Genomic DNA, 25689 nt, shown 5'->3' with positions numbered 1-25689 from the left:
AAAAACATTGCAATCCTCAAGGTACCATAAGTAAATTATCATTTTTTGATATGTCATGTCTGGTGTTGGAAAAAATGACATAGTATTCCGTGAGTAAAATCACAAGTCCATTGGACTATATTCAAAGATATGATGTTTGTTTTTCTGCGTTCACTTATATGTTCTCGTACTATGTAAGTGGATTAGAATTCAGCTAAACCTCCAGCTTCATTTTTGTTATGTGACTTTTCGTCATCTGATTTAATGCAAATATGCCAGCATTTACTATTGTGCTCCCATGGTGGTCAATGATGCCCTGCATTCACATATTTAGCCTACGGCTCCGTAACACAGTCTCATTGTCAGACATTTGAGGCATGCCTATCATTACAACATTTGTTGGACAGCAATGAAAATATATTGAGTTCTTTCTTTTCTGTTGATGAGTAATGTGGCATTTTATAAATATTGCTGTCAATATACTGAACCTGGCCATTGGACGAATGAAAGGGGCACTTGTTTACTCATCACAAGGCGTGCTACACAGCCAATGAAAACTGTTGCAGGCTATAACAACCCTGTGATGTCATCAGGGTTTTTTGCAGCTCAAAATCCAAGTGTCTTTGAACTTGAAGACCAAATGTCTCTAATCTTCGACTTAACTGTGTATTTAATTATTCCTAAATCTCTAGTGAATCCCTTGAATGTGTATAAGTGGGGAAATGACATCGTTGCACTCCTAACTGTCTGTTAAAATGTCAAAATAACAAGAACTAGAGTTAACAACAAGAATGCTTTCTTATCTTAATGTTTTTGGTGGAGAAAGATTGTATGTACACAGAGGCAGAGACTGGTCCTTTGCAAACTACACACAGTGTTTTACATCATGAATCAAAACGTCTGTTTCCGAAATAATGCCTGGAAACCTGATCAGAATATTTGGCGCTTTGGGGATTCCCCTAACGTCTGAGAAACAAACTAAAGTCCAATGCATCAAGATGGATATGCATGGGTAAATACACAGAGTGTTTGATCCTTCCAGATGGAAACAATCCTCAAGTCGTCATCGTGATGATGATAGAAGGCAGTGTAATAGTGAATATAGAGGCCTGTAATAATGTAAGTGGAGGTGGAGGACCGGGCCATAAATAAGGTGGTGTTTGGATAGGATGTAGGATGTGTGTGTGTGTGTGTGTGTGTGTGTGTGTGTGTGTGTGTGTGTGTGTGTGTGTGTGTGTGTGTGTGTGTGTATGTGTATGTGTGTGTGGTGGGGGGGAGGAGGGGGGTGGGGGCATCTGTTATTTTAAGAGGAGATTTCCGAGTTGAGGCTTAAATCTTTGGCCTCTTGAACTGAATAGTTTTATCAGTCTGGGCGCTGACAGAAAGGAAAGGAGAATGGTGATGGAAAAGGTGGGGAAAAATGCGAACTAAAGTAAGATGGAAATCAATCCTTTTTGACTATGAGTTGATATTGGCTAACACCACTTGATGTCTCCATCTGTATTATAAGAAATTGAGATAATACCGTGAAATTGGTCTCGACTCATAACAGAACCCTGCACCACATTAAGCATAACACAATGGTATTAGATTTTTCCTTGTTTTTATTTTTATGAATGTTCTCTTTTTTTTAATTCTGCACTGTGCGCATGCTTTTTACCCAAAAGAGAAAAAGAAGACAACATAAAACAAACACCATCGATCAAAAACGAACTAAAACGACAATTAGAGTGTGTAAAAAAGAGACCTACTAAAACGGCATAAATAGGCAGTTTCATGTTGTTGGAAATTTCATTAATTGCTACGTCATCATCATCATTATCATCATCAATCAATCATTGCCATAACAACAACAACAACAACAACAACATAGAAGTGAGAAGAAGTACAGTAAAAAGTGCACCATCATTTTTTAACTTAAAAACTATACAGCTGCCAAAGATAAAATTGTTAATGATAAACTTCTAACAATATAGAAATGTTTCCACGATAATTGTTCCACAAAGAAAGGAAGCTATCATTTTTTTGTTTGTTTTAAACACTAGAGTAGACTATGTTTGTTTGACGCCCTCATTAATAGAGTGGTGCAGCAATTACACATTTTTGTAAGCCGACCCGGAAGTAGCATCGTAAGGGCTCCCTCGACAAAAATCAACAGGAACGTTCCACTGATTTCACAATATTGACAAAATAAGATCTGTGGCAAACACACGTTTATGATCCCTAAACGATTTGTTCAGCGGGATCATCTCTATATATTAACATCACTTTTATGATTTTTGAAGTGTAAATGCAAAAACCAGAAGTAAATATCAAACATTAGGTTCATGGCGTCCAATGTTGATGATAATTGAGAAGTCCCATTTATTCACTTGTTAGCAACTGCAGTTCTTTAGGATATGTAAACATTTCAGACATATGAGTGAAGTATTTACTGACATATTTTGTGTTTTAGAACAAAATGTTAATATCTCTTACACGACCACAGATCTTATTCCAGGCATCTAATCAAAAACATGTTCAAACATCCATTGACTTTGAGATGAGGGAACCGGAAGTGTTAAAATGCTAACTCATTTCCAGGATTCAGGGCTCATTCCTGCACCACTCTCTTGGATTTTTTAGTTCACTTTCTTGCTTCTTTTTTTCAGAGGCGTTTGGCCTCATCTGTCCATCATCAGCCGCCATTTTGAAGACCCAAGTTCCTTTCCATCAATTGAATTGTGGAGACAGTGGAGCAGTCCAATGGCCTCAATTAAGACTAAAAACCTCCTCCTGTACACCCCCCCCCCAACACTCTCCTCCCTACATTTGCTTGTGTGTTTTCTCACAGCAATCCTCATTCACAGAAGCCTGTGACCCCACCGTTCCCGCCACCACAGCGGGACCTCCTCCTCCTTCTTCACCACCGCCACCATCTCCACTTCCGCTTCCGTCTCGCAGCTCCTTCTCCCTCCTCTCCCTCTCCACCGCCTCTTGTTCGCTCTTGCTGCTGGGGAACTTGTCTTTGTTGTTCTCCTTCTTCCACTTCATCCTCCGGTTCTGGAACCAGATCTTAACCTGCCGCTCTGTCAGGGCAAGCGCATGCGACACCTCGATGCGGCGCTTCCGGGTCAGGTAGGGGTTGAACAGGAACTCCTTCTCAAGCTCCAGGGTCTGGTAACGGCTGTAAGTCTGCCGGCCCCGCCTCCTGCCCGCTGCTGCTGGGAAAGAGTGGGGGGGACATTATGAGAGGCGAACATTTTACACCACACATCTTATCACCGCATTTGTCCACTGACATGAAATCAAACAAACCTGTTTAATACACAAAAATAAGAAGACAAGAAAAGAAAAAAATGCATCTTAATGTATGTCCTTTGTTGTGTTAGTAAATGTGTCCATTATTTGTGTATTCTATCTTATTCTGTATATTATTGTTGTGTTATATATCGATACTCTATATCTTCCTATCATCACAATTTATATAGATATACATGTCACTTTTAATGATAATTTGATACTTTTTATTTTATTTGTAACCCATATGTGCAATGCCTTATAAACAAGCTGCTCTAACAAAACAATGTGCACATTTTAAATGAATAAAGTATATATAATCTAATCTATTCATATGTAATGGCTTTTGATTGGAATTCTTTTTTTCCAAGAAGCCTTTTTGTATGCTGAGGTAAAACATGTAAAATTAATATCAGTACTATTAGCTTTTGATAACTTCTAAAATATATTTATATTTATCAATATGTAAATGTCTTAGAGTTTATTGATGTTAAAAACTGCACGTAACAAGTTTTAAAATGTATTTAAACAATAGTCCAAACCCAGAAACGTATAAAAAAGTATTCAAACCAGGAAACCTTAACATTTAAAAATTAATGATACACAATTACTGAATTTTTATGGGAATTTGATTTCCAGAAAGATTTTATATTTTACGAATCATTTCAACGCAGTATATGCCCTGTGGTGTAATTATGGCAACATTTTTCAAATTCTTACATTAGAAAAACAAATATTGGCTGAACGTGGGGTTGTAGATGCACGATTGGGTTTAAAATGATCTAATATTTTTATTTTATTGATGTTAGGAGGAAGTACTTTTATTATGATCCATATTCACATTGAGTCCACGTGGTCAACATCTGCCTCATAAATTTACAGAACACTGGGCTGTAGTAGATATATTATCCTGAGTTATGTAATCTATAATGTTAGAATACACACTTAAAAGAGAAGTCCCCAGTGTAAGTACATGTATTAAAATGTGATCCTCATGTGACTTTAATGTTCTATACATGCTCTGTCTCTCTCGCTCTCTCTCTCTCCCACACTTTCTCTCTCTCACACACACACACACACACACACACACACACACACACACACACACACACACACACACACACACACACACACACACACACACACTATTCCGGCTACTAGTCTTTAAACATGATTCTAAGGACACACTCTCAATCTATCAGAAACTACACAGCAAGCCATAAGTGACCAACAGTTATTACAATAAAAGTTGAAACCTCTTACATAACGCAGACAAAACTACCGAGCACTAGTGCGTCATGATATAAATACTAATTAAGCAATACAAAAAAAGACTTTTATTAAGAAGTTATGCAAAGTCAACGTTAAATTAAAGGAATTATTTAAACCCAAGAGGTAATCATTTACGTCGTGCCGATTTTGTAGTGCAGGCAGAGAAACCGGTACGCAGACGTCACAAAAAAAAAAGAAAAACCATAACTCCTTAATACACGCACGAGGTCAGATACTGTGTTTTCTGCACTCTCAAACTCAAGAGAGAAAAAAAGTGTGTTAAATAACCTGTGAAATATTGCCTTTTTTTCTAATTATTTTTGCTGTAGTATTTCCTTTTTGCTCATCATTACATGAATATTAAACATTCTTAAAATAGGAAAAGTATTATCCTTTTATATTTATGCTTCCTGTGTCTTTGTTCAAAATATAAACAATTTTCTCATCCTTCCCAATTAGCTTTTAAGTTAATTAAGCATAGAGGGCGATTGCATTTATAAGTATTACTCTCCAGTTGACACAAACGGGACATTTGTTTGGCTGTTCATATGTATTTGTACTATTTTGTACCATACGATTATTGTACCATTGAATGGAGCTATGCCTCATGATCACCCTTAGGGTGTCTGTAACTATATAATAATGTTTGCTATGTGAAAAGCTGCGTACACTAAAATCAATAACTGCCAAGGTCTGAAAATTGATCAACATGTATTATATATTATATAAATGTTATCTTTAAAAATACTTTTTGCATCTATAAATTGCAACTTGAATTTCGGGTGAACTTGAACAGGGGAGTATTTATTGCTATTATAAAACCGCATAATCTACACTGATCCCATTATGTAAAGGCCGCAGGTACACAGTGTGAAATATAAAATATCCATTACATATCTCCCCCGAAGTTCACCCTACAGGATGCCCTCCACTTCTGAGAAAATGCTGTGCCTCTAATGTTCTCACTGGACTTCCACAAAGTGTCAATGAGCTCAGAGCTGGTGTTTACGGTCGAACAGCCACACCAACAGACAGGGGAGTCTTTATGGAAATGCATCGACTAGTAAGTGATGTAAATGTCTTGTGTTATCTGTCACAGGGCTGGCTCCGTGATTTTGCGCTGCAGGGACTGAAGGGAAGTGGGCGCTACATACAATTCTGTCAGCATGCTATGAATTAAGCGAAATGTGAAACACTTTCCTGGATGAAATGACAACATGAAGCTTTGATCCGGAGGCGCTTTAACCGGAGCAACACATGAGGAATTTAACCCCAAACCCTGTCTGCGTCACTGCACAGAACTATACCACAGAAATAATCCTAATACGAGTATAATTTATTTCCCTGTTTAGAGTACCATATGAAGGATTAAATGATCTGCACGGGCTGAGAAAAATGTTATAAGCCTTGGGATGGTGAAATATTTTAAGACCTGTTATATATGAATCCGATACAAAGCCAATTAGACAAAGCCCTAAACAAATGCGTGGCAGTTGACATTTTGTAGGAATAAGAAACGAGGTTTCCACTCGACAACAGATGCCGATGAGAACAGAGGAGAAGGATCTTAAACCATGACAGCACTCCTCGGCCTGATCACATTTTATTTCCCTTTTCACAGATAAAATGATTTATCCAGATTTCCAACCACAGTCGTAAAACGGCGTGTTTAGAATCAAACTAAAATATATTAAAGCTCCAGCTCGGGGGCTAAGGTCTATTTAACCGTATTCGGTGAGTAGGAGCCCCCTTCCGTGTTGGGGTGAGATCATAAAACGTGTGAAGGAGGCGATATCCTTCCGCATAAGAGATATTATGAAATGAACCCCTCGTTAAAGGGGGATTTCCGAGGTAATCGAGGAGGATAACCGCCTCCATCCTCTCCACAAAACCCAATCCGCCTTGTTTCTACTATTAGGCTATAGAATAACTAATAAATCCCCACTGTGAACCACGATAATATCCCATCAAACATTGCACGGGCTGGAACAGAGCTTTCGCAGAATCCTGTTTGGACTTTTTGGCCCCCGGATGTTCAGAGTTGCCTATACCCGGGCCAGCACACCGTTAAATACACTAACATATACTGTTTGAACACTATCAATTATTGGACTCATCACTGTCATCGGAGCAGAAGAAGAAGGAGAGCTAGAGCCCTTAACAAGTCATTTAGCCCTGCGCTACTGTGGAAAGACAGTAAAAGACGGAGTAAAATATGTTGTAATGTGTAAATGATGACAATTTACAGGATGCAAGGGAGCAAAACCCATGCACATGCTCACACACACACACACACACACACACACACACACACACACACACACACACACACACACACACACACACACACTGCTGAAAGGCACTAGATAGTCAAAAGTGTTAATTTCTTCATGCGTAAAAGTGAATTAGCGGTTATTATTAATGCTATCTGTAGCAGGTGAAAGTATTATAAGGATGGAGAAGGGGAAGGGGGGGTCAGGAGGTAAATCGAACCTGGGTTTTATTTTATTTATTATTTTTCTATGTTATGATCATAATCATGAAGCCACAACAGTCCTGTACAGGCTATAACCCGTCTGCTGCCCCACTTTAAAAAATACAACCGACAACATAAGCAATCAACTCTCTCTCTCTCTCACACACCCACACACACACACACACACACACACACACACACACACACACACACACACACACACACACACACACACACACACACACACACACACACCGGCACAACAAGAAATATGGCCTCAAACAAAATAGGCTACTATACATGTCAATCCATTCACAGCCCCCCCCCCCCCCCTTCTCTCTATATGTCTCTCTAACACACAAAAAAATGCCTTCTTGCATAATCACTCTTATTGTGGTGTTGGTTTAAGCCATCAATTATTACTTCGGCTTCCCTATAATGTAAATATGTTTGAGACATGACATTCCACCATGATTTATAATCTGATCCAATCGAGCCTGGTCCATATACACAGGCGGTGTGTGCCACAAACACACAAAGACCAGTAAGTGTGCACACACATGCACACACAGGATATTAATTCGAAGCACACAGACAATACTTGTGGATTTTGATATTTGAATAATTGGATCAGACAGTTTTAAGGTGCTTAACAATGTGAGTAAAACACACTCCAATTTCCTTTTAACTTCTGAAAGCAGAAGTCCATTTTTGTCTCAGTGTCGGGGATATTAACAGCCTTACAACAGCAAAGGGAAAGTGCACTTGAAGGACAAAAATAAAAATAATTGGTAAATAAAGTTAAATCAAGAAATGATAAGAGAAGAAACAGGCTTCCATTCGAGCGGAGCCTCACATCCTCCCCACGTACACTCATGCCCGGCTGCAGTCTGTGGGGACCTGGCCACCGTGTAGCCAAATAATCCCTGAAACCACAGGCAAGTCGTAAAAGCAAAAAAAAAAGGCAGTAAAAGTTTAACCCGGGTCAGAACTGCATGTCTAAAATGAGTCTTTTTGGCTGGAAAACCCTCCAACAACTCTCCCAGTCCTCTCCCTCCGAGCAAGGCTTTCTCACAGAGAGACCCCCACCCTCCCCACCACCCCTGCCTGTGTCCGCTTTCTCTCCCTCTTTCACCAAGCCTCTCTCCCGGCTCATTCTCCCAGTATATGGCCGGGGCAATTAAACCCTAAAGTAATTCACAATGTTGGTGCTGCCAATAAAACCATAAATGCGCTTTGAACACAGGAAGCGCAAAAAAGCCTGCTTAAATTGCTGCTTATAAACACTTTCCAACTTTCTTACACTGGTCCTATTCAGTCTCATTTCCCGTGCTCCCCTCCTGGAGCTACCACACGGACACTTTTGCGGGAGAAGATTCGATATGCTTTGAAAAGGTTTAAAAAAGAACCAGTCAGGATGTCCTCACCTTGCGGCCTCATCCAGGGGAACAGCTGCGTCGGGGACGGACTCTGCTCGGTTCCCTCTGCGTCCTCTCCGCCGAGCCCCGGTGCACTACCCAGTTTACAGTCGCTGTACTGAACCAGATCCGCGTCCTGGGCCCCGAAAAGCGTCTGCCGCTGTAGCGCGTCGTATCCGTAGAAGTTGCCCGGCTCTCCGTGGCATGTGACCGCGCAGGGGCTCTGCTGGTACGGATTGCTGGGTAGTGTGGAGGCGCTGTGGTGGTAGAAGTCCTGGATCTGCGGGGCGTGCTGGAAGGTGGCGCCGGAGCCCGGGCCGTACACCACGGTGGGCCGGCTGCCCGCCAGGTCCTGCGCGAAACCGCACTCGTAGTAGTTCGGACGTAACGAGTCCCCGCTTTTATATTTCGAGAAGAGCGAGTTGACGAAATATGAACTCATCTTTTGCGTTTATTGTTTTTCAGTTTGGCTCTGCAGAGTCAGAGTGGGGCTGGAGGAAGAGAGCCGCGGCTTTCAGCGCTTTTTCCTTTTTTCCTGAGAAACACCGACACACAGACACACACGGAGGGGAGGGAAAGAGAGATAGAGAGAGGGTGTGAGGCAGGTCTGCCGCCGGTGTCGGTGACCGTTGTTGTGGTGTTTCCCTTCACAGCCACAACAGACGAGCGGTGCGCGTAACGGCAGCCAGCCAGAGCAGTGAGAGCCACAAGCACCGCGACAACAATAACAACAATCACACCGGTTCCATAAAATCTCCAGCAAAGAATAAAAAGAAAAAGAAGAGGAAGGATCAGAAGAAGAACAAGAAGAACAAGAAAATGAACAAAAAGAAGAAGAACAAGAAGAAGAAGAAGAAGAAGAAGAAGATGGAGAAGTAGAGGAGTAGAGGAGTAGGGGCTCGTGCGCATCACAATTCCGGTGTTAGCGCTGTAAGCCCTGTCGCGCTCTCAAACGGGTATTCCGTGATTTACTCCACTGCAAATGAGTTGTTTCATATTTCTCTCCCCCCATCCCTCTCTCTCTCTCTCTCTCTCTCTCTCTCTCTCTCTCTCTCTCTCTCTCTCTTTCTCTCTCCCTCTTGCTCTCTCTCTCTCTCTCTCTCTCGATCTCCTCCTGTGTGTGAGTGTATGTCGGTTTCAGGGATAATTTGCATCTATTATCAGCTTTTCATCCCATTGGCTTTTCCAAGCACACAGATAAACGTGCACGGGAGCTCGCACACGCACACAAACACAAGGTCTATTGCACTTTTTTTGCGCCTGCAAGACTAAATGATATTCTCCCGGAGTCCAGGAGCTCCGTGCGCCTGTGATAATATAAAAGAAGAAGAAGTAGAGGGGTGAAAAGAATGGGTGCAGCAAACGTTAAAAACAAGAAGGGAGGAGTGTGTGTGTGTGTGTGTGTGTGTGTGTGTGTGTGTGTGTGTGTGTGTGTGTGTGTGTGTGTGTGTGTGTGTGTGTGTGTGTGTGTGTGTGTGTATGGATGGGGGTGGGTTAATGAGAATTCTGCCGCTTTGCATCTGATCAAGTGCACGCACACACATAAGCACATACTAGCAGAGATTGCTTTTTTCTTTCTTTGAGGCTAAGATTGTGGTTGTTGGTGGTGTGTGTGGGGGGGGGGGCATGGGGGGGGGGTCATTAATTGTTCCTTCTCATTTCTCTCCCTGAATTTTTAAATGAGAGAGCGAAGTGAATGAGGCCCGAAAATGTCAGGCAGCGTATATGCGAGGGGGGTGAACACTGAGGATAGAGATGTTGGTTGTGGTGGTGGTGGTGGTGGGGGGGGGGGGGGGGGTCCTAATTGGTATTGGTTTTAACAAGTACCAGCCTATAAATGTAATTGAGGTTTTAAAATTAGTTGTCAGAGCCTTCTCTTGTCCCCTTATTCTAATCCGAATACTGGAAATAGACGAGCTCCTGGATGCGTTCTGATCATCGTATACTTTTATAAATATGATCTCCATAAACATGTAAGGAGGGCTGGGGAGGGTAATAGGCTTGGAGAAAGTGGCTGTAAACGCTTTAACAAACTATAAAGCTCCATAAAGCGGGCGGCCAGTGTTTGCTTGTTTACGTCCTTGCAGCAGAGAAACAAAAAGGAGGTTTTTACGACGCGCCCTTTGCGCGAACGGAGGCCGTAAACGCCTCATCCCTGCCCGGTATTTCATTGTAATTTTCGCCTTGTTTTCCATATGACTGTGATCCTTCCTGTTCGAGTGTAAGGTGAGGTAGAATGCTTTTCTACCTTGTCGAAAGATTCACTGTATCCTGTCGAACAACCGGCGCTTTGAAAAGAAGGATGTCATAGATTTCAAGTTATTTTTGACTTGGATAAAGTCTTTAATAGTGCCCAAAGCAGGCATGAAAGTTCCCAAATTTGAGAAATTTGTGATGGTGGTTCCTGGGAAAGACTTAAATAAGACTTCCTCTTTTGATAATCCCGTTCTGGATAAATCAATTAATTTCCAACATGGACTTGTAGGCTCAGATCAGCCAAATTATTAGCCAATATTGTGCTTATTTAGATCATATAACACAAGAGGTCCAAATGTTGCCTATATTACAGGATGTTGTGTTAAATCAACTGATTGTACGCCCGACTTTCAAGAGGTAATTGCTGCAGTATTTTTCCAATTTATAGACAAGAATAGCATCTGATTTAAAATGAGGTGTTTGCTTATGAGATCTTCTGTCTGCATGGTGAGATATGTAATCTTTTTTAAAGTCACATTTTTAGACAAATTTTCACGCGCCTGGAAGCTAGACTGAATACACAAAGAGCAAGAAGCGGCCAAAATTTACACCAAAGCCGTAAATAATTGCACACTCACCGCATTTGATGTAAGAAACCATCAAAAACTAGATTTCTCCCCTTGCCTTTATGCGTCACGTCAAATACGCACTAATTAAACCATTTGCACAGCGGAGAGAATGGATTTGTCCGCAGCACCATTGAATAAGAACCTCTTTTTATGTGTGTTCTGCTCATTTCAACATGTTACCTGAGGAGAAATGTTTACGCACAAGCATGCACAGTCCTTCCCTGTACCTGAACTCAAGCACAGAGAGAACATTGCTAAGGTGTGAGTGTCCTTGATGTTAATTTTGCACCAGGAAAAACAATTTCCTGGTAGCATATCCTGCAGGCCTGTGATTTCCCAAGGCCTCAACCCTTCCTCTTCATTCCGTGTGAAAATGATCTGCTTCAAATATCAGAAAGCAAGTCAAAAAGTGGCCTAATCCCCTCACTGCTTCGTAGAAACACCCCCTTCAAAACACATTAAGAAGAGGAGTAGGCTACGGCAAGTTTCACCCCCTTTAATGTCTTCCACGAGGGCAAGCAGAGCCTCAGAGGTCTGGTCTTATCCATGGAGCACGAGCGCCATCAAGAGGCGAAGTGTGGTAAGGCTACGGGTGTGGGGGGGCGAGGGTTTGGCCTGTAATTCGGCTTTATGGTTCTATTAAGCCCGCACATAAAGCTAAAGCTGCTTTAAAATAAAACTGCAGATGTAATTGGAGGCCAGATGTGAGGGTTTGTTTGAAATTAGAGGAATTAAGACGGATCTCTCACATGGAAAAGTGAGGGGATATATTGAAGGAAAATACATTTTTAATAAGGTAGTTAGGCCTAATGAGTTCCTAACACCACAAATCGTTGGGTTAAAAAATGGTACAGCATGCGTAATTTTAGCAACAGAGCCATACTGGGTTTCTTATAGGCCATAAAGATAGGTCTTGAACTTTAGATAGCGGAACTGTTTCATTAAAATCGAAGTTCGCAGGTACGATTCAATTAAAACTTAAATTTAAATTCTGATATAAGCTTACTTTCTTCTGAATTGTTTTTCAAGCAAGCCATATACATATCTATATATATATATATATACTTTTATGGGTTTTGTATTTTTTTTACCGCTGGCTCATTATGCAGAAACATATCTAAGAAATAGTAATATGATACATGTCAGTACAATACTAAAAGTCTAAGAAAAACACAAACACACTAAAGAACATTAGATTCATAATTTTATTGTGACTTATTTATGATTTTGTCTTTGATTCTGTTTGGTTTTAGTAGATTCTGAAAATCTATTATGGATTGCTGCTTTTATAACTAAAATGATAAAGAAACAAATTAGAGTTCATCTGAATAAAGTGGAAAAACAGTGTATCCTCTCCGCTGTAAAGTTCTCTTCATCCCAAACAAACACGTTTTGTTACTCAGATGATGATTGTTTTAAAGTGTATTTATGTGTGTGTGTGTGTGTGTGTGTGTGTGTGTGTGTGTGTGTGTGTGTGTGTGTGTGTGTATGTGTGTGTGTGTGTGTGTGTGTGTGTGTGTGTGTGTGTGTGTGTGTGTGTGTGTGTGTGTGTGTGTGTGTGTGTGTGTGTGTGTGTGTGGGTGTGTGTGTGTTTGTGTTTCAAGGTTTCAAGGTTTTATTGGTCATATGCACAGCATATACAACGTATATGTTGGCAATGAAAATCTTATATCCCATGCTCCTCCAACAACTCAACATACATGGTGCAATTAAGATAAATACAATAGTACAAAAAGAAGGAGTGTGTGTGTGTGTGTGTGTGTGTGTGTGTGTGTGTGTGTGTGTGTGTGTGTGTGTGTGTGTGTGTGTGTTTGTTCTCATTTGTGCAGATTGCTCAATTACAGGCTGTGAACAGACTGTAAAAGTGGTTGTTGTCCAAAGAAAATGCAGCTCAGATCCTCAGTTTCACCCCTGTGGAAACAACAACCTGCATACACCATCACGCCAGTGGAAACAGTGAAGATTTCCAAAGACAACATGTACAATATAAATAAAGAAAAAACAATAAAAATAGATTAGATTTGATTAAACTTTATTGGCATTGGAAGAGTCCTGGGACAAATCTAACCAACTGTGCAAGACAAGCAGTAAAGTGCAGTGTAATGTAAATTTACAGTCAGTAATGTAAAGTATATGAGCAGTTGTTATGGATTTCTCAACGTTCCAACATCACACAGACATCTTGCTGCCCGCACAACCCCCAACCCGAGGTCCGCTGAGCCTCTGGCCGGAAAAGAAACGTGTGAGCCGGCCACAGCTCACCCTGTCTGCGGGGTCATCCGTCTGGCTGTTTTGTTTTTTTTAGATAGTAGGATGCATCTGAGTGAGACAAAGAGAGGTCGGACAGGAGAAACACACACACACACACACACACACACACACACACACACACACACACACACACACACACACACACACACACACACACACACACACACACTGCAAAAATACCTCAATGGAGCCAAACGGCAACAAAACCATAAAAGTCTCAAAGCTGAGAGAAAGAGGAGGAGGAGGAGGAGGAGGAGGAGGAGGAGGAGGAGGAGGAGGAGGAGGAAGGAGACGTTTCCCCTTTTAGGAAACACAACAGTACCACAAAATCAAATAAAGAACATACCCAGATATATATATTTTTTAATCCCTGAACATCCAGGCCTTTCCTCACTTTTTTTAAAGGAAGTCTAAAGTACATGTTTTCTGCTCTTCAAAAAAAAGTAAATAAATAATGAAGCAGGGGGATTTGAAACTTTTCCTCTAATATTTCCTCTCTCTGTGTCTTTCCTCACCCCCTTCTCTTTCTCTTGGCGTGTTTGCTTTACAGCCGTTTAGTTCTTAACCTTCAGAAATTTATACGCTATAAACTTTTATTGCCGTCATATTCTTTTATTGCACCGCTCCGCATTGAATCCTCTTTCTCTCCTCTCCGCTCCTTCTCCGTCTTCCTCTTTGCTCGGTTTTACGACAGTCGGCGGCTGCTGCTTCTTCCAACCCCGCGCGCATCCGCTCCTGCATCCCTCATCACCCCTCCTCATTTTTTTTTACCCGTGAGCTCGAGACCCCCGGTGCGCGCAGCACATCCTGCTCCTCTCGTGCTGTTCGTTTCCATGTTTGAAAATAGGAAGTGTGCAAAACAACTTACGTGAGAAGGAAGAAGAAGAAGAAGAAGAAGAAGAAGAAGAAGAAGAAGAAGAAGAAGAAGAAGAAGAAGAAGAAGAAGAAGAAGAAGAAGAAGAAGAGAAGAAGAAGAAGAAGAAGAAGAAGAAGAAGAAGAAGAAGAAGAAGAAGAAGAAGAAGAAGAAGAAGAAGAAGAAGATAAAGCTGATACTGGCCTAAAGGGAGACATAGGCCTGGAGATGTTTTTTTTTTTTCAAAGTGAAGTCAAATAAGACAAATGAAAAACCTTGACGGCTTGTTCTGAACTGGAGGTTTCCACTTGTGGTTTTACAATTACAGAAGAAATAGACGCAGGAAGCTTCATGTTTCCGTGGAAGCTCCACCGGGCGACCCGCTGCAAGAAATCGAACTGCTCTGAGATCTGTGGCTCTGGAAACTCCTGGGCACATGCTGGATGTGAAGCCTTGGAAGAGACGCAGCGATGGACTGTGAACGTGAATTGTCAAAGTAAAGAGCCAACAGGGGACAACTTCCTCTGAAGCAAATAACACGAGACTGTCTGCTGCAGATTGAATTTTTAATGTGAAACTTTAGCAGGGAAATAACGTTTTACTTTTAGCAACACCCGTCTTTTTCTTTTTGTTGTTTCTTTTGTATTCAATTGGGCGGGTTAGGTCATGTTTTATTATAATTTAAGTCTTTACTTTATTACTACTGTTGTACTATTTTATTGTACTTCTTAGACTAACATTTAAAACATTTAAATAATTATAATAATTACAAAGTGTTTTAACACATGCACACACTCTTTGTAATTATTCCCTTTTTTTTGATAATGTTATTATTATTTGTTCAATGTTGGATTTAATTAGGCATTGTGAAACTACAACATATTGTATATTTTATCATTTTATTTTGAATTCAGTATTATGAAGCAAATAAAAGTTATACATCTATTATTATTATTTAGATATTATATACATTTATACAAAGATATGTTTAATCACTGAATTAAAATGCAATTAAGTTATTTCACTTTAATTAAATTATTTGCCTTTAAAACTTGTGTACACTATTTATTGTGTTTTTTTTGTTGCAAATGACAAAGATCTGAAACATTACACAAATTATACTAATCATAAAAAAGTGTTTTAAATCATGCATATGTTGTTTTAAGCTACTTGTACACACATGTTTTAAAAAGTTTTATCCTTAGTCACTTTTTTTTCTGTGTTACCATTAATCTATTTGATGATATTATAATTTATTTTTCTTCTGCCCAGTTAGAAGCAGCTGTAGCATGTGCACACACTGTTACCATAAGTGTATTTGATGTTAATATTATATATTCTTTAACATGTGCACAGCAGTCAGTAGCCTGGCCTGCCCTCTCTCTGTTAATGAGTCCAGGCTGGCTGAACTGATCCACAGCCGTTTGTATCCGAGGAACTATAACTCTCTTTGAGAGAAAATGTATGAATATGAATCATATTCTCAGCTGCTTGAGGACATATAGAAGCTCATTCAGAGTGAGGGGCCGAGGAGAGCTGCCTACACCCACCCAGAGTGAAGGTGTCAGTGAGGCTGCTTATTATCTGCTGTTTTAATATGGGTGGATAAAGGGAGGACATATTGGAATGGCCGTGTTAGCCTGGGTTGAAATATTAATTTTGCCTGCAGCACAGGGTTTGTCTTGGGCAGCCCATTTAGTTTATGAAAATGTCACTAAAATGATGGAGCCTGCACTCTTTTACCTGCACTGTTAAATCACTGTACAATGAGGCTCTGAATCTGGATTCCCATTGCCTCACAGAAGGGGAGATGGGGGTACAGGGGGTTAGGGTTGTTATATGAGTTCCCCTTAACAACTGACCCTAGACCAGTGAGAGGCTCACTCCAGGAACTTCTTTGGAAACAAAGTGAACACTTTCTGGATCCAGGTATCTTTTGGTGCCTACATCACACAGTCTTTCAATGAATAAACAGGCAGTAACGTAAGATCCTTTGATACATGCAGTAAATAAAAGCAGAGCTGATTCCTGAAGGAGCACTCTGCTGTTTATTTGTATGCATTACTGTGACTGATAACGTGTCAACACTTCAGTTTTTAGTAAGACTGCCGAAATAACTCAATGCAATAAAGAGAATATTTGTATTTGTGTCAAATCAGAAGCAGAAGGATTTGTTTTCCCGTGGAAAATCAGATTTTGTGACAGTTGCTCCATTTTTTTAATGAAAAAAACACCATTTTCTTTACAATTAAAAAGAAAAACATATTTAAATAAACATAATAAGTTGAAGCAGGGATGTACAATAAAAAGATTTTAAAAATATGAGAAGTTTATGTAAAATGTACAACAAAAGATAAAACAAAAACAAAATTCATAAGAAAATAGAAAAAAACTATTTATGTCAATGTATAGTTCTAGTATTCATGTGCAATACAAAGATACAATAAAATAAATATGTGTATACAAGCATAAGAAGTTAACGTTATATGTCCAATAAAATATAAAATATTTATGAAGTAAGAAGTAAGAAGAAATTAGAGTGAGTATGTGCAATTAAAAGATAAAATAAAATGAAATAAAATGTTTTATATATAACGACGTTGGATAATATAGAACAAAATAAAACAGAAACAATATGAAATATATTAAAATGTGCACATTGTACGACAATATTTAACATGTATATTGTAATAAAATAGTGGTGCTTTGGTAATAATAAGATGTGAATGCTGAATTGCACAGTACACAATGCTTCCTTCCTCTCAGTGAAGCTTTGATAGGCACACTGCTGCTGCTTGTAGGATTACTGCCACTTCTCACAGAACAGCGTTTGATGGTGCCCTGCAGATGTGGCCATCATGTCTCCCTGGTGTTTCTGTACCACAAAACTCATCCTTCCTTTAACCTGATGTGAATGTGTGTTGTTGTGTGAGGCATCCTGTTAGATTTACTGTGCTCCCCACCCCCCTGTCCCCCCTTAGCTTGGTGTAGCAGCTTGCAGTTGCTGTCCTGAGGCTGCAGCACAGTGAAGGGCTTCTGGATTTAATGAAGCTCCGACCCCGCTGCACCTCAGAGAACTTTCACAATCATTCGCCGTCAAGTCCGCAGATGGTTTATGGGATGGCTTTGTTAGGGCCCAAGCCTAAATCTGTTCAATTCCTGGGGCCTCATTGGTCAGGGCCCAGGGTGCAGCAGAGAGGCTGTTTACACTGCTTTCACTGCAAGCACGCTTTGTTTCGAAATACAAAAATAAAAGTATCTCTGAATTCCAAAAGCCATTTTAGCGTTATACGATAAAATTAATGAAATTCATGAACTTTCACACAATATATACTTAAATGTTAACTTTAATTAAATGTATTATGTCAACAGATCTCACATAGCCTTATTAGGTTAGTTGAAAGCAATAATATTAAGTTCAAATAAAAACTATTATATTCAACTTAATATTATTGCTTTCAACTAACCTAATAAGGCTATGTGAGATCTGTTGACATAATACATTTAATCAAAGTCAACGTTTCAGTTTTTTCAGTGTAAAACACTATCATAATTTCACTAAAAAGTATTGTTTGTTGTGTTGTGTAATGTATTTGTTAAAACAGCTATAACTCCTTGTTGGTAATCCTTCAAACTAAGTATTTAACTGCATGCATGTTAATCCATGCTCAATACCATAATACTTGAAAGCAGATTTAAAAATATTTGAGGTGTATATGAATTCATTTCTGGAGAACTATAACTGTTCATTCTATGCATTCATATATAGCAGTTCTCTTGACATCCATTTAAGATTCTGCAAAAGCTGATTCTTTAAAACCACGAAACAGATTTGAACAAGCACACACACACAAGTAGCAGCAGTGGCGGCTGGTGGATTTTCTTTTCTAGGTAGGGCTGTGCCACATGCAATCAATTCAAGGAAACATCCCAGTATGACTAAATGCAAAAAAAACAGGACTTTTCAGCATTAATTCAACAGTCTTACATTTGAATGCCTCCATAAACTATTGAAGCATTTGAGACTGAGGACTATGTACAACAACTTCAAAACAATGGCATTAGCAATACTGGTGAGAAAACGTGCATTATTTCTTTACAGTTTATATGTAGAGGAATTTTGGTCTTCTCTCCTTCTGTGTGGCAAACCTCTCAATGACCTTCTTATTAAATTCAGGAATGTCCCTGACCAGTTTCTTTTCCATGGAGAGCATAGCCAGAGCATTGAGGTGATCCTGTGTCATGGCGTTTCTCAGGAAGGTCTTGATCCTCTTCAAATTAGAGAAGCACCTCTCAGATTCAGCTGTTGTCATGGGTGTGGTGATGAGGCTCCTGAAAAGACTGACAGTCTCTGTGAAAGGGCTCTGAAGGTTGTTCTCCATGAAAAGCTGGTACAGAGACACGGCACCACTGCAAGTATTGAAATCACTGTTATCATAGATGAGGGACAGTTCCGGTTTGAGCTTGGCCTTGTTCAACATGGGGTACGTCTGCACTGTCGTTTCCAGTGCTGCTTCAGGGAACTTCACAATGTGTTGTGGGAACATCTGTCCATGCAACAGTGTTGCGCTGATGAGGTGCTGGGTGAAGGACAACCGCTCCTTGGTGTGCATCAGGATGGTATCACAAACCTGTAAAATATATATCATTTTCTTAAATTGCAATAAAGCTGTGAAAGTGATGCTGAAAAAATGTCTATTTCCAAGTCAAGTATATGACTACTAAGGTTTTAACAGCATTACTCCTAATTGTACTTCACAGCATGTTTCCATCTCCTGATCTTTAACTCTCTATTGGTTTCCACAAGAAAGCAAGGTTTAGAGTAGCATTTCAATAAATAAACCACATATGTTCTGTTACATGTGAGGATGCCTTATCCTTTTTGTAACTGCTCAGACAAACCTGGAATCTACAAAAAAATATGAATGCCAACATATACATTGCAGACTGCCTGCTGCATCATTCCACCATTGTGGCAATATGCTACCCTGTGTGCAGTGTCGGTTTAGGTTTTATTTTGGCTACACACCACCATCACTGAAAAATATTCTAGGGCAAACACTGCCAGATCACAACTTACCTCTGTAGCCAGCCTCTGTTGTTCTCCTGCTCCCAGCCTCCTCTGTCTCTTGATGGGCTCCTGCGGCTGGTCAGATGCACTCAGAGAGGAAATGGAGGCCCTGGTCCAAAAGATAAAGTTTAGGTTGATAACTTCCATCAAACTTATTAATGTGCAATTATTTTCATTGTGTGCAATATACTCATTGTTGTTTACAGTATGTATATAATTAACTTTAAACCTTTTATTTTTTACTTTTGTCAGTTTAAACATGTATTTATATAACATTCATGAGCCAGATGCAATGTCTTTCCATTCTGCTGTGCACTTGTGCTGTGTATAGTATGAATAACAACTAGGTCTAAATTCGCTGTGCCTAGCATGGCTAGCTTCATATAATTGTCCATGTGTGCCTTGGTGTTCTCATGCTTCCTCACTTTCTCAGACAGGTGCTTCATATCCCTCACTCCAGTTGTTGTCCATGCTACATCTGTCCCCCTCGTTTTAAAAATCAAGGAAGGAAAGCAAAATAACATGACTGCATCCCGCTAGCCAAGCCTTTCTTGTGTATCAGCTATGAGAGAAGCCTCGCAAATGGCTTCCCTTTGCCAGTAGCCTGCTGCTGTTTGATGACAATATCAGGTTGATCTGGGCCCAGCTCTTTCACCTGAAGTTTGTTCGCCAAACTTCTTCTCTCAAACAGCTCTTGAATGAGAGATTTCACCGAGTTAGGGACCGGGTTGAGTCTTGGGGTAGTGCTCACGCTCGCCATTGTTCTTGTAGTTAAAATGGCGCCTGCAGTGACTGGTCCTGACCTTCAGGAGCCTCTTTATACATTCATGGCCTGGGGCTATTCTGAAACAGCCCCTCTGGAAGAAGTTTTGATTACGCTGATCAGCTACATTTTATGACAGACGTTCATATCTTGAATGAGCAATTGGCTAACCTGCTACAGAGACCCACCTGTGTGGGGCGATTTGTCTTTAGCCCCAGCACAGTTTTTTAGTCATACAGTGTACTAGGAAAAGCATATATGTTACCCAAATTATTTTTAAATCATATTTTACACATATTTCTGGGTGCATTCCATATTTTAAACATACACGTATTGACAATTTATACAATCAATTATTTGTATTTTTATTATTAATACTGATGTTTGTGCGTGTGGTTTAGGGAGGGTGGCGCCCCATCCCCCCCTTATTCGCCAGCCGCTACTGAGTAGCAGATGACCCTAGATCTTTTTTAAATGAAAAAACACTGTGCTTAATCTGAAACACATGATTTAGTATGGTTTGGGGTTTTTTCAGCAACAGATTGTAAGTATGAATATATGGACCAAACACACCAGACCAGTTAGCATACACTGATGAATACATGTTTTTTATACACTTTGTAAAATAAGAATCCATTTAGAAAGGCTGAATTTAGCCTTGAAAATCAACACAGAAAGTATACCATGCTATAAATCAGTTATAATGTCTGAATAGTAGATTATGTTCAAACATTGCCGTTTGTCACTGGGTTCATAGGAACGTGTTTTGATAGGCAAATCTATCATTATTTATATAGCACAAAATTATAACAGAAGTTTTCTCAATACACTTTTCATAAAGAGCAGAAGTGAACTCTTTCAGTGTTGAAATGGCAAAGAAGTGACCTCATGTAGTTTCTTGGTCATAGTTGTGTAGGTCTGGCTGCAATAATTGTGCTTCATGTATCATTTCGGTGTCTTAGCAATCAAGAAAACTGTTACAGCTGATACTTTAAAAGACAATATAGCATAGATGTTTCCCATTTAATGGTTTGATGAGCGTTCAAACACATTTGTGAAGTTTTGGATCACCTGTGAAGGACAGTAGTTGGTCTATAATGTCACACAATATGAATTCAACTGTGCAAAATGTGCTTTAATCTACACTGAGAGTTATCACATTTATGAAGTGTTTTAAATTAGATGACTTGTTAGCAGGACAGCTGATGCTAATGCCAGACTGTGTGAACTACCATTCTACTGATATTGCTTGCTTGTTTTTAAAAGTGGCACTGCTGCACTGATATTGCAAGAGGGATACAAAAAAAACCAACTGTATTTATCCCCTATAGAGAAATTCAGAAACACTAATTTGTAAGCTTATTAATGAAAGTGACATACTTCCTGCGATATCACTACTAGCCCTGCAGCCAGGCTGAAACTGAACTGAGGACTCATGTCCTGTACAGGGTTTATATTTTACTGTTACACATGCCAGTGAATTTGGACATGTGTTTCGACATTTCAATAAAGGGACAAAGCTTGTATGGAAAATATATTTGAACATGGAATGCATTTATATAGCTCTTTTTCAGTCTTTGCAACCCCTTACAACTCTTTTACCTCAGCATCCAGCCATTGACACCCAAACAAAGGCAGGGCCTGCTATACATGGGGTGTTGACTGCGAGGGCAAGTAATTGAAACACGGAGACCTCACTTGGTTGAAGACTATCTACCCAATCTCATGAAATATTTACTGTTCATTGATTTTTAGAAAAAAATCTTCGACTGTTCTGTTTGGTCTAACCCTTTCAGTTGGGTAGGGGGTTTGTCATAGGGAATTTGGACCCATGACTGGCATGACTTTTCAACCTATACTCCCAATGGCATAATGATCAGAATATGTATGGTAGAGTATTGCAGGAATGAGGCCAAGAACATTGAAATGAGTTAGCATGTTGCCACTCTCATCTCAAAGTCAATGGTTTTTGAATGTGTTTTTGGTTACTGGCCTGTAATAAGGTCAGTAGCTTGCACAAGCTAAAGAGATTTGAATGTTTTGTTCCACAACATAAAATATGTCAGAAAATACCCCACTGGTGAAAGACTGAATCATATGTATCCTATAAAGATGAAGTTACTAACGAGTGCATAAATAAGACTAGTTAATGTTATTAAACTGGACATTAGCCTCTTTTAGCTTAGCATTGGTCATGTGGAGTCATGATGTGACCACTTCATTTTTGCTTCTGTTGAATGCATTAATATTTTTTAAATCCTAAACGTGGTGTTAACATGAACAGATTATGTGCTGAATAAAACCTGCATGTAAAAACCCAAATTCACTGCAATATTACAAAATCTCATAGTAAAATCCCATTGGATTTTGTTGAGGGAGCTCTTGCAATGCTAACTTCTGGATCAGCCTTCTTCTGGAGATTGTTTTTGCTTAAACTATGGAGATTATCCTGCTGAACAAAGGGTGTTAGTATCACGTGCCAGAGAGCAAATTTTATTGCAAAATTCAATTGAAAAATACCATTGGCTTTTTGTCTAAAGAGCCCTTGTGATGCTAATTTGACCTATAACTGCATCGCTACTCAAAGTATGTTATGCAAGTGCTTACAAGGATTCAGTGGAAAATGCTCCTCTGCTTCTCTTACTCTTCAGTTGTAATGTAGTGTCATATCTTCTGCTTCTTTTGCATAAACATGAAACATATGGCAACCTTTACCAGCCACAGTTCCTCAATCTCATTTGTGAGAAGTCGGGGAGGAAGCAGATCTCCTGCAGCTTTCCTCAGACTGTGTGTCTATCAGAGACAAACACAGGAACCGCAGCGGCTTCACGAGCTCCTAATGGACGGATGACGACGCCTCTAATGAATGCACTCATCATCTGTGTGGGTGGGGGTGGGGGGTGTTTATTGCTTTATGACAGTCTTTTGGTGTTGCAGCCAAACAGACGCCCCTGTCCTTAAAGCCTCAGTGTTGAACTGAAGAAACACATATTTTAAACACATGCTGCCCCATCCGCTCCTCTCTTTTCACACAGAGAACAGATTGGAGAAGAAGGGAAACGAGAAGCTTTCCCTCTCACGGAAAAGGGGAATATTGCATCCAAGTCGATTTTCTTTTTGAATAAGTAGAAATTCAACGACATGAAGCATGGTGGTACTGTAAAGTCTCTTCTTTAATCCAGCATCAGCAGTGCCATCGCACAAAAAAGACAATAACACAGACAGAACATTTCATAAAAGAGGGGAGGATCAGAGACTCTGGAGTTCGCCTGCTGGATGAATACTGCTGCCATATGGCTTAAATGCGCCTTAATAAAACCATTTGGGACAAATACAATTACTTCTTGAGCTTTTTCTGTATTTATCAGCAGGAAAAACTCCAGAAACTATGTTTCAACAGTAAGGAAACTAAGTACTGGGACAGGAAGCGGAGAGCAGAACGTTTTTTAAAATAAAAAGTATAATTTATATGCATATCTTCATTTGAATAAAATCGTTTTGTCTTCTTTGTCCCAATACTCTCAGGCTACAACAAATCAGACTGACTTCAGAACAGACAGTCGGCACAACAACATGGAAAACAGAATCTAAAGAACCTGACAGACACAATAAAAAAAAAAAATCATCTATATTACAATAAAATGCCATATCCCAAAAAAGACAAAACAAATTCAACATTTTTTAAATCATCCAACAAGAAAAACGATGTTATTCAGTTTATATACAATAAATTAGAAATATTTCCTATCAAGAAACTTCTATTTAGTCGGTTTGAATTGTTCAGTAAGCATTCCCCTCCGACAGATTTAACACACAAAGAGCATAACGACGAAATGACGAGGGACGTGAGGCATGCGCAAACCATGTAAACATGTTCTCGTAATGAGTTGATGCTTATCAATAAAGTTTAAGACAGAAAAAGGCTGCGTGTAGACCCGTCCGTTTCTGCGCAAAGAAGACTAAATGAATATAGCATTAATTAAACTGGAGGCAGAATCCACGCAGATGTGCGTGAAGGACAAGTAGCCTATACTTCTAATTTTTTATAATGGCGGTGCATCCTTTGTTGTTTTCAAGCCACACACACACACACACACACACACACACACACACACACACACACACACACACACACACACACACACACACACACACACACACACACACACACACACGCAAAGAGTTGTAAAGCCAATGTGTTGTTTATGATCCGTCAATAAAACTGCCATCGGACGCCATTAACTACACCGACACTTCAAATAACGCCGGCCTTCCGACACGGCCTCTTCATATTCTTTACTTTCAGATCAATAAAATTCTGCATAAACTGACATTTAACCAGATAATACCCCGAGTTATTAAATGCGGATCCTATTGCTAGAACATTTCACGCGGGAATAAATATTTTCTGTTATGTCCTTTTATATAAAACCGTTATATAAATTCTAGGAATGATATTTTTCTAGGATAAAACAAACCGAAAGAGTATTTAGAAACTGTCAGTAAACGTGAGCGCATCGGGATTTTTATTTACGCTCGTTCTTAGGCTGTAGCGCAGCGTACATTTCCTGTAATGAGAGAGAGACCCGCCTTGCATAGCAGATAATACACAATATACTGTCTGTACAAAAATAGAGCAGATTATTTCTCAAAATGCAATGCAAGACCCACGCTGAATAAAGACTGTAAAATATGGACAGATAATTAAAGTAAGAGTTTTAACTTCGTGCGCACTGGAATCTGAAACAAACACGTATAACATTATCCCTGCAAATAGCTTTCAAATAAAGAAGTGTTAGAGTTGTTAAATGCTGCTTGGGAGCGTTGCGATCTGAAGAATTTTTGGAGAATCCCCAAAGCAGATGCATAAAGCCTAATTAAAACCAAAAAGGATGGATATGGTTTTACAATCCGGAGCGTTGTGCTGTGTCTCCTCTCAGATAATCTGTGCTTACTCCAAGCGGAGGGGACGAGTATCGATATCCGATAAAGGCCTCAGCAGAGCCGCCGCTGCAGTGCATAAAGCATCCGTAGAGCTGAAGGGCGGCATCCAGCGTATCGACAGCAGCCTAATCGGAACCCCGGTTGCTGAGTCGGGTTAACACCCCCGGCACCTCATCACTTCCCACCCTTATCCTCCTCCTCCTCCTCCTCCTCCTCTCTCCTCCTCCTCCATCTCGGGTATCTGCTCATTACTTAGGCCGACAACCCGGAAAGAAACGGCGGATAGCTGCTTGTATCAACGTCCACCATCAGGCGTTTTCTAATCAAATTCTGCAAGCCAAGAGAAAGCCAAGAAAGAAAAAAAATGAGGTGTGTGCGTGCGTGCGTGCGTGTGTGTGTGTGTGTGTGTGTGTGCTCATCTTGCTAATTAATGGCCATGTGAAACCCGGTTTCTTCAGCTACGGAACAATAAATAACTACAAGAAAAGTAGTGCTAGTGAAACATAAAAACCTCCCCACACACGTGCGCGCGCGCGC

At 40.0% G+C, this 25689-nt stretch overlaps 1 protein-coding gene across 2 annotated transcripts; it reads right to left on the bottom strand.

Moving 5' to 3' along the window:
- Positions 1–1582: 1582 nt before the first annotated feature.
- Positions 1583–11362, bottom strand: hoxb8a (homeobox B8a). 2 transcript variants are annotated; one of them, XM_063902935.1, is made up of 3 exons: positions 11259–11362; positions 8434–8959; positions 1583–3179 (listed from the first exon to the last, which is right to left on the bottom strand). In XM_063902935.1, the coding sequence occupies exons 2-3, from the start codon at positions 8864–8866 to the stop codon at positions 2785–2787; spliced, it is 828 nt and encodes a 275-aa protein (XP_063759005.1). In that variant the 5' UTR covers positions 8867–8959; positions 11259–11362; the 3' UTR covers positions 1583–2784. The 2 variants fall into 2 exon arrangements, with proteins under 2 accessions (XP_063759005.1, XP_063759004.1); XM_063902934.1 differs by lacking the exon at positions 11259–11362 and having other exon boundaries at positions 8434–9384.
- Positions 11363–25689: the final 14327 nt, after the last annotated feature.

The sequence above is a fragment of the Eleginops maclovinus genome, chromosome 16 (assembly GCF_036324505.1).
Source record: "Eleginops maclovinus isolate JMC-PN-2008 ecotype Puerto Natales chromosome 16, JC_Emac_rtc_rv5, whole genome shotgun sequence".
Classification (NCBI taxonomy): Eukaryota; Metazoa; Chordata; class Actinopteri; order Perciformes; family Eleginopidae; genus Eleginops; species Eleginops maclovinus.
The sequence above is the reverse complement of the archived record's forward strand: the minus strand, read 5'-3'. Positions and strand labels throughout refer to the sequence as shown.